Source organism: Salmo salar, chromosome 05, assembly GCF_965601325.2.
Source record: "Salmo salar chromosome 05, fSalSal1, whole genome shotgun sequence".
NCBI lineage: Eukaryota > Metazoa > Chordata > Actinopteri > Salmoniformes > Salmonidae > Salmo > Salmo salar.
This window is the reverse complement of record NC_138295.1, coordinates 71,534,761-71,544,938: the sequence shown is the minus strand read 5'-3', so window position 1 is coordinate 71,544,938 and position 10,178 is coordinate 71,534,761. Positions and strand designations below refer to the sequence as shown.

The following is a 10,178-nucleotide window of genomic DNA, read 5'->3' as shown; positions in this document are numbered from 1 at the left end:
ATGTTACAGATTGGCAAAAGTATTATATGTTACGATTTTTGGCTATGTGGCTAGGTGGCTAACATTAGCTTGTTGGCTAACGATAGCTACGCTATGGGTTAGGGTTAGGAGTAAGATTAAAGGGTTAAGGTTAGGGTTAGGGGAACGGTTACCTAAAAGGGGTAAGGCTAGGGTTAGGGTTAGCTAACATGCTTGGTAGTTGCAAAGTAGCTCAAAAGTAGTTAGCTAAAAGGCTAAATATGTCCATGATGAGATTTGAATTCACAACCTTTGGGATGCTAGACGTTCACGTTATACGCCGATCCCAACCAACCACCATACTTTAGTTATTTCCTTAAGTAGCCATCTGTCTTATCTAACCATACCAAACGTAACATGTCATACATATTTTTGTGTCACGGTTACGGATTTACATTTACTATGTTACGTCTTGTCTATGAGACCAGGCTGCAACATCGACACAATACATTCTGACAAATCCAGAGAAGTGTTTGTATCCAGTCTCTGCAATGCTACTGGGACTAATGAATGATCGGCTATTTTTATTTTAAATTGAGCCTTTTTTTAACTATAGAACACGGCTAATGTGGTAAGTACATTTCTCATTTCAAACCCCCTCTACTGTCTATGTGTTTTCTCTTTTCTCTTCGTCTGTGGTCTTTGTCCTACACAAGTTCTCTTTACTCCGCTTATGTCTTTCATGCTTTGTGTGTGTTTGTGTGCATATGTTCGTGCACCCATACGTCCATATGTCCCATGTTCTCTCTGTCTCCCCCTCTCTCTTGCCATCTCCCACTAGTCTTTCTGGTTTAACAGAAAAACTGATAAGTATAGAATACCTACAGAGGTTAGAGAGTGTGGTTCGAGCACAACGAGACAAACACCCATAGTGTGTCGATGGCACCAGTCAGATGATCTGCAGTGCAGTGGACAGCCCCCGTAAGGGGAACTGTACTTTCCGCTCTTACTATGCTGTGTGTGGTGTTGCCTCATCTGGTGACATCGGAATCATGTGAGCAGCGTGAATATAATATGATCTGGCCATTGTCAGATGAGACACTTCAGGGGATACCTCTCTTTCTCACAAAACTTGTCAGTGTTAGAGCAGAGGACCGGAGACTAAAGACAGATCTCTCTAGGTATAACTTGGTGAAAGAGGAAATTGTTGTCCTCACCAACACACATTCTGCTCGCATTGTTTTTAGCTTAAACCCAATAGATTGATCTGTATTACCCAAACGATAAACTGATTCTCCACTTCTCTACAGACAGACATGGATTTGGACCTGGGAGGGATATTTCTAGAGAATAGCACCTATAACTACGATGAGGACTATGTTTATAAAGAGGAATGCTCCCCTGAAGATGGCGTTGGGGTGCGTTTTGGCACGGTGTTCCTCCCGATGCTCTACTCTCTGACACTGGTCCTGGGGCTAGTGGGTAACGTGCTGGTCCTGGTGGTTCTGGTCCAGAAGAGGCGGAGCTGGAGCGTGACGGACACCTTCATCCTGCACCTGGGCTTGGCCGACACTCTGCTGCTGGTCACGCTGCCCCTGTGGGCTGTTCAGGCCACTGGGGAATGGAGCTTCGGGACCCCCCTCTGCAAGATCACTGGAGCTATATTCACAGTAAGGACTTGTGGGGGGCGACTGGTCAAGCAAATGTATATACCTGTATGAACACATGAACTGGGGGTTGGGGATGGGGAGAGGGGGTAAAGGATTTGGACTAGTGTGGAGTAGTGTGGTATATGATGGGGGGTTCTAGTGCTGTGAAATCCGTGGGCTGGGTAGTGTAGGATAGGAAGGGGAGGAAGGGTTTTTACATCCTATTATTCTGCTAAGTCATCGGATACACTTTCAATACATCATTCAATCCAGATCAGGGTTAATGTACTCTTAATGGGCTCTTCCTCTGAGTCCAATAATAAACTGTCAACATTGCTGGGAAAAGAGGAAGTACAGAGGAGGAACACAGCTGTTTCATCTTAATGTTCATTCCAGCCAAGAGCTTTCTCAAGTTTATATCTCTCTGTTCTCTCTCTATCTCTCTCTCTCTCTCTCTCCTCAGATCAACTTTTACTGTAGCATCTTCCTGCTGGCCTGCATCAGTCTGGACCGCTACCTGTCCGTGGTCCACGCAGTCCAGATGTACTCTCGCAGGAAGCCCTGGATGGTGCAGGCCAGCTGCCTGTCCGTGTGGCTTCTCTCCATCCTCCTCTCCATCCCCGACTGGCACTTCCTGGAGTCTGTGAGGGACACCAGACGAGACAAACAGGAGTGTGTCCACAACTACCCGTCTCTCTCCCAGTCTGGGTTTGACTGGCGTCTTGCCTCCCGCCTGCTCTACCACACGGTGGGCTTCCTCCTCCCATCTGTCATGCTGCTCTTCTGCTACTCCTGCATCCTGCTGCGGCTGCAGCGCGGCTCCGTTGGCCTCCAGAAGCAGAGGGCTGTCCAGGTCATCCTGGTGTTGGTGCTGGTCTTTTTCCTCTGCTGGACGCCCTACAACATCACCCTAATGGTGGGCACCTTTCAGGGGAGACCTGGGGAGCCTGTTTCTGGGTCCTATGAGAATGGGAGGACAGCTCTGGAGAACAGTCTGGTGGTTACGTTCGCTCTAGCCTGCCTGCACGCTTGCCTCAACCCAGTGCTCCATCTCGGCCTGTGTAGAAACTTCCGGCGACACGTGCTGGATATGATGAGGTGTGTTGAGGGGGTGCAGAACGATCCGAAACTCTCACTGTGGGATTCAGGTGTGGTTGAAGACTCACCTGACCTAGCAGAGGAGAAGGGGACGTTGAACCCAATAACAACCATGGGACAGGTACAGTCCACCCAGAGCTGATGGGTAGGAAGAGGATCCTAATGACTAATATTGTATGTCTTCCTGCCTTGAGGGGAAGTTGATATATGGGTCATGGGTCTGGGGATTGGTGGATGACCATAACCTGTGTCATGAGAGAAAGACATGCATTGTAGAAAGCCCCGTATGAGGACTGCTTTCTTTGAATTGCACTTTAATGGAAAACGCTCAGACTAAATGTATATTTGTATAAAGTCAGTCGGTTGTCTGATCTTCACGTTTTGTTTTACCTATCGATGTCGTCCGGCTCTGTAGAATCTGTTGGAAAGATTCATACAATAATTATTCAAACCTACAAACTTTTATTTGGCTCTATACTCCAGCATTTTGGATTTGAGATCAAATGTTTTATATTAGGCGATGGTACAGCATGTCACCTTTATTTGAGGGTGTTTTCATACGTATCTGTTTTACTGTTTAGAAATGAATGCACTTTATGTATCTAGTCCCCCTATTAGAAGGTGTCATAAGTATTTGGACAAATTCACTTTAGTGTATTACATTTTGTCAAAAGTTTAGTATTTGGTCCCATAATTCTAGCACACAATGACTACATCAAGCATGTGACTCTAGAAACTTGTTGGATGCATTTGCAGTTTGTTTTGGTTTTGTTTCAGATTATGTTGTGCCCAGTAGAATTTCATGATAAATATTGTATTGTGTCATTCTGCAGTCACTTTTATTATAAATCAGAATAGAATGTGTTTTCTTCTATATTAAAGTGGCTACCATGATTACAGATAATCCTGAATCAATCGTGATTAATGATGAGTAACAAAGTTAGATGCACAAAGATCATGCCCCCAAGACATGCTAACCTCTCACCATTACCAATAACGGGAGCATAGGATTTTCTTAGGAATATGATATTTATATATCTGTAACTTTCTCACTCAATATTATTCACGATTCATTCATAATTATCTGTATGAAGAAATCCCAAACTTTTCTCACGTAATATTAAAGTTTTAGTAGGACTTGTGTATGTTACTGTTCTATTGTGTAACTATAATGTTATATTTTCCAATTATATACTGTTATTTTATTTTTCCATTACTGTATATAATTAATAAATAAGAGTATGTTTACCTTTTTACAACAATTGTTTCACTTTTGATTTCCTCAAGTCGGTGTCACAATATCCTATATATTGACCACTCTGGGGAAGCCCAATGTTGTTTTTACCCTTTCTACTGGCTGGTTTTACCCTGTCTGACAGCAGCATGAGACAGGGTTTCCCACTCCGTCCCAGAAAATCCCAGGCTTGAGTTCATTTCTTTGTTGCAACAGGCTGTTTAGGCCCTTGGCAGGCCTGATGACACACAGCCATGGTTAATCCGTATCCATCTGAATACTCCACTGTTTATTTTACTAAGAGAGGACTGTAGTGGGCATTGTCAACCAGGTCACACTGTGGGAGAAGGCAAGATAAGAGAAAACAGAGAAGGAGGTGGAGAGAGAGGGTGGGGAGAGATATAGAGAAAGAGAGATGATTTTAGGGTTGCACGGTGTGTGACCCACTAATCCTTTGTTTTCAATGCTAAACATTGACATACAAGTCAATACATGTCTTTTAAATACAATGGGCTTTTTTTGACCAGATTATGTAATGTAAATTAGTTGTAAAAAAAATATCCTGTAACTGTCAAGTTTGGACACACCTACTCATTCAAGGGTTTTTCAAAATGTTTTATAATTGTCTACATTATAGAATAATAGTGAATACATCAAAACTATGAAATAACACATATGAAATCATGTAGTAAGCTAAAAAAGTGTTAAACAAATCAAAATGTCATAGTTTTGATGTCTTCACTTATTATACAATGTAGAAAATAGTACAAATATAGAAAAACCCTTGATTAAGTAGGTGTGTACAAACTTTGAACTGTTACTATATATATATATATATATATATATATATATATATATATATATATATATATATATATATATATATATATATATATATATATATATATATATATATATATATATATATGTGTGTGATTCAGAACACATTTAACATGGAATGGAACAGAAGAACTGACCTGGAATATTCATGACAGAACTTGACCCTATTTGTATTTTGGTTAAGCTGAATGTCTAGTTTCACTTTTTTTTTTGCACAAAACACAATTTTAACCACTTTTCCTCCTTCCTGTTTTTGCTCATGACCATACATGTTTTGTTTCACTGTGATATTTCACCTCTTGTTTTCTATGAGATATGGAGGATAGAGAAATCATGTGGCAGTAACAGCAACACACCAAACTCAAGATATGACCTGCTTCCTGTTTCTCTTCCTGTATCAGCTAAAGTTGATTATACTTTTCTCTTCTTGCTAAATGGTGGTAGAGGCAAGATGTTCAGTTGGACTGAGTGATGCTGTCAATTTAAGTCTTGTCACTCAATATTGTTGATTAAGTAAAGCTAACTAAAGGCTGAGGTGCTTATGAAGCTCTTGAATGGAACAAGTGAACGTTTTTGTTGCCTTCTAGAATAAACATTTAGGTGCACAGATGCTGTAGTAAATCAGAGAAGGGACAGGAAGAGAGGCAGACTGTCTCTTCGTCATCTTGGGTGGTGACTTCTCATATCACTCTTCACTCCTGTGTTATTTTTAATTTTTTTGTGTGCAAAGCCCTTTGGTGCAAAGCTTTGTCACCCCATGTTGGTAAGCTTAACTTGGCTTCCTGCCACAGTAAAAGTATGTATTTTTCAGCTGAAATCACAGAGAATTTGGGTAATTATGTTATCTTTTTGCAGACACTCTTTTCCAGAGCAATTAGGGTTATGTGCCTTGCTCAAGGGCACATCTGCCAATTTTTTTTTAACCTAGTCTCCACAGAGATTCAAACCAGCGGCCTTCTGGTTACCGGTGCAACACTCTTAACCGCTAGGCTACCAGCAGGCCTACCATGTTGTGTTTAGTGAGGTGGAATGTTCAGAATGTTTACAGATAGAAATGTAATGTATAGAGCTGACACAATTCCCCATTCTACATGCCAGACAATCATACATGTCTATGATTGTTCTGTGATGTTGAATCATCCTGAACAGGCCCTTGTTGGTGGTGTGGCTACATCTCTGCTGATCTGAGTCTGGCTTCCTCTAGGGTTTTCGTTTTTGCTGTACAGACATCTATTAACCAACCATTAAAAGACAGAGATTCAGTATTTCACTATGGTTCCTTGAAATTTTAACCTGTCATAGGATACTGTGCATTTTTTTAATGAAGAAATATACATAAAATCATTGCATGTGTGTTAAAGGAATTTAATATCTTGATGATAATAATCAATAATCAATTCGCCTTGACTAATGCCCAAGGTTTGTAAGACAATGGGTTATAATAATTAGGCAAGGACTCAGCTTTCTGCAAAAGGTTTCTGTAGCTTTATTCAGAGAACGTTCTGGCGTCAGGATAACAAAACAGTCATTATATAGTTCTTGCTTACTTACGCACATGCATTTACACACAAACTGTTGGTGACCTGCATCCCCCATAAACTTCTCACACTGTTTATCACTATCCAGAGCTCAGCCTGTTCTTTTCCCTCAAGGTTAGGAATTCTTTGAAGCTTTTACTCCCTTGACCATCTGTCTCCTGGTGTCCCTCCTAATTGCATACACACATTTCTTTCCCTCTCCAGTGGTTCCTGGACTTTCCGGAACTAATCAGACTAATCGATCCCTACATTGATCATTACATTGATTATTCATTAAACCTGCTTTATGACTAATAATTCATCATGGTTTATTGATTCATTTACATTTATTAGATAATTCTCTTATCAATTCCACCCTTAAATGATTCAATAATTCACCATGAAATGATCAGATGCTATCTGAGAACCCTACTAATCACATGCTATATGTAAATACATCACACGCTATATGGAAATACATCACACCCTATATGGGATTTAATTGTGATACAGGGATTTAAACAAGACTAATACATAATTATTCCTCCTATACCCATCAATGACCGTCCTAGGTCTCTTTCCAATTATGACACTTCAATTCAGGATTTTCATCATCATTTTCATTGAAGGAACAGTCTATCAAAACGTTCAAAATTCTATCAAAACGTTGAAAATTGTTTCATCAAACATTGGCTCCTCGTTATTGAAAGAGACGGAGCCATCTTCCTGGCCTGGAGGCCTGTGTTCGTCCTCCCACTGATTGGAGCTCGGAACCGGTCCATATCTCACCATCTGCTGCGTCATCGATCTCTCTAGAGTCCTGGTGATTAAACCTCTCACACATGGGACGAGACAACATCCACACAACACAAACACACTCATACAGGTGAAAGCAGCCCATAATACAGTTCTTACAACACTTTTCCATTTCCCAAACATGGGATGTGTTATCAGGAATGTACGTGTAGCGCTGAACCTAATCATTCTACCTACACTGCCCTCTTCTGCCAATAACCTATCGAGAGTCAGTCTATTTTACCAGGTCATGAGGGGGGTGGCGGATAATTGGTCAGAGAACCTCTTTACTGCATCCCCGTTTTCATTCATGAATCTCTGTTGATTATAAAAGATGTCATTAATCCCATCCACATTTTTATTTATTGTCAACCACCAAAATAATGTAGTGTTAAAGCCTTCACATATTTGATTCATAGCTTTGTATTCATCTGGAACTTCCCTGAGGATGCCAATAGCATCCATCTTGTAAAGCTACTCCCATCCTGGTCAAAACTCCTCCTGTGCCTACTTTAGCCTCCTATAACTGGCCTCTGATGACTAACTCGAACTGGTTGGACCAATAACCCCAGGGCGCAAGTTCCTAACCACCCTTTGTGGTAATTTCTATCGTATGCATCCTTTACTGGTACTGGCCCACCCTTCATCAGTTATAGGTGCTGTGAGGTTAAGAATGTTCTATTCATCTCTCAAACCTAAGTCAGTCACATTAACGATTACTTTCAGCCATTAAAATCATCTTAGTTCTCGGTGCCATTCTTGTATCTATAACACTGGTATTCATCCGGAATTTAGGTGAACCGAGGTGGGTTGGCTGAGTACTTCAATCTGGCCAACCCCAATTCCTGTACAGTTGTCTGCTTCCCCAGGAAATTGTTTAATGTTTACCTTAAATTCTACATCTTGATCTTCTTTGATTCCTTATTCTGTATGTCACTCATCAGTGTATTATATAGTTTATCTTCTACTTCTTCTCAATGACAACGGTATCCTATGATTAGTACCGGAAGGTGGTGGATCTGAATGTATCAGAAAGGTTACTAAAACTATGATGCAGCTCAGAGTCTCTACTCTTCCCAAAAACCGCCAACCCTCTCCTGCCCTTAGTCTCTCTGCTAGGTACCACCCCATACTCACACCTCTAGGAGCACACACAGTGATGAACGGTCGGGATAGGAAACCTTCGTTAAGGAGGTAACCCCCGGACCCTGTTGGTATCGGTTCTTCTCCTAACTCTGTATGTGATCAGCAGGGTTCATATGTGTACATACCTCCTTGCAGTGGGTAACGTGGACCCAAGTGACTCTTTCAGCTTTTCTAATGGCAAAGGCAGTGGTTTAGCTGAACCTGGTATGGGCCTTCACAACGGGACTGCTACCAGTCTTTTCTCCTCAGGGACTGGATCCACACCCAGTCTCCTGGCTGGATTGAGTGAATCACCTTCTCCTGTAATTCACCTGTTGAACACAAAATCTTGGACATACGGGTTTGGTTAACAAACAGTCTTCTCATGTGCTCTGCTAGTATTTCTTCAATTTCCATGTCTACCTGTTCTGGTATCTCTAACTCTGGCATTCTATAGGCTCTACCTGATTAGCTAAACTGTCATCCATCATTTAAAGAGATGGCTCCTAGTAAACCAACTCTAGGGATAATATCTGGACTTAATATTTTAGCTACCATAATCATGTCCACCAAGTAAGTTGGGAACGCTTCTACCCATTTGCTATACTTATCTATTCTTGTTAAACACCCCGTCTTCCCCTCAATTCGGAATAGTTCAATAAGTCCAATTCCAAATGTTGGAATGGATCTTCTTACAAAAATTTGTTTTTTATTTAAGTAATTATCCTCTAGGCCATCACCCTTTCCTAACTACTCTACTATACTTCCCTCCCCTTGATACATTGCTTAGCCTATGTATCAATATTGCTGCGTATCCATATAATGTCTTTGGTAGGATAAGTAAATTAATGGTGATGGCCCATCCCCTGTGACCAATTTCAAACTCCTGTCATTCACTGAGTTTTGACTCTATAAGGCTCAAACCACTGTGAAAGGACTGGCGACATCTAGTGGAAGCAATAGGAAGTGCCAAAATATTCCTAAACCCCTGTGTTTTTCAATGGGATAGGTTTAAAGTCAATACAACACATCAGGTATCCACTTCCTGTCAGAAAATGTCTCAGGGTTTTGCCTGCCAAATGAGTTCTGTTATACTCACAGACACCATTCAAACAGTTTTAGAAACTTTAGAGTGTTTTCTATCCATATATAATAAGTATATGCATGCCCTATCTTCTGAGTTTGATTAGTAGGCCGTTGAAAATGGGAACGATTTTTTTTCAAAATGCGCTGTGGCGCCCCCTATCCTAGGGTATCCTCAAGAGGTTAATGTAGTAAGAAACACGGTTCTGAAAGGGTGGTATGACTTTTGACATCTGGTGACTTTTCCTGTGTGGTCTGATCAGCCACATTGAAAAGCCATCTGGATGGTGAATTTAAGGTCATTGGTGATATTGAGAGCCATAGGACGCGCTACCAACATCAGGCTAATGGAACGTGAAGTATGGACTTTTTGACCGAAAATACATCTGTTGTGGACCTGGGATGCTTTCTGATGAAGACAACTAAAGGTAGGCGATTATTGACAATATTATAGAAGATGAGCTGGTTCATACTGTTGCGTCCAAGATGGCGCCGAGCACTGTATATTAGCTGATTTTCTGAGTATCGCATCTCCTTTTATCGCAAAGTGTGATTACCCAGTAAAGTTAATTTAAAATCTGGTATGACGGGTGTTCTCATCCCTACATTGATCATTACATTGATTATTCATTAAACCTGCTGTATGACTAATAATTCATCATGGTTTATTGATTCATTTACATTTATTAGATAATTCTCTTATCAATGTGTCAGTAATAACAAATGCATTAACTATAACGGAGCACATATGCCAGTTATCATTTAACAAAACATAAAGCAGATAAGTAAAATTATAAATGACAAGCTTAAAACTCATAAGATATTGTTCATACTCTAAAAAAAATGTTTATATATTTTTTTTATAGTGGAAATGTAATT

At 40.7% G+C, this 10,178-nt stretch overlaps 1 protein-coding gene across 1 annotated transcript; it reads left to right on the top strand.

Moving 5' to 3' along the window:
• Nucleotides 1-456: 456 nt before the first annotated feature.
• LOC106605553 (C-X-C chemokine receptor type 3) lies at nt 457-3,430 on the top strand. Its single transcript, XM_014201337.3, has 3 exons — nt 457-589; nt 1,269-1,628; nt 2,071-3,430. The coding sequence occupies exons 2-3, from the start codon at nt 1,275-1,277 to the stop codon at nt 2,845-2,847; spliced, it is 1,131 nt and encodes a 376-aa protein (XP_014056812.2). The 5' UTR covers nt 457-589; nt 1,269-1,274; the 3' UTR covers nt 2,848-3,430.
• Nucleotides 3,431-10,178: the final 6,748 nt, after the last annotated feature.

Coding starts and splice junctions, on each gene's coding strand:
- LOC106605553 (XM_014201337.3), top strand. CDS start 1,275: ATGGATTTGGACCTGGGAGGGATATTTCTAGAGAATAGCACCTATAAC. Junction 1,629..2,070: donor TCACTGGAGCTATATTCACA/GTAAGGACTTGT, acceptor CTCTCTCCTCAG/ATCAACTTTTACTGTAGCAT.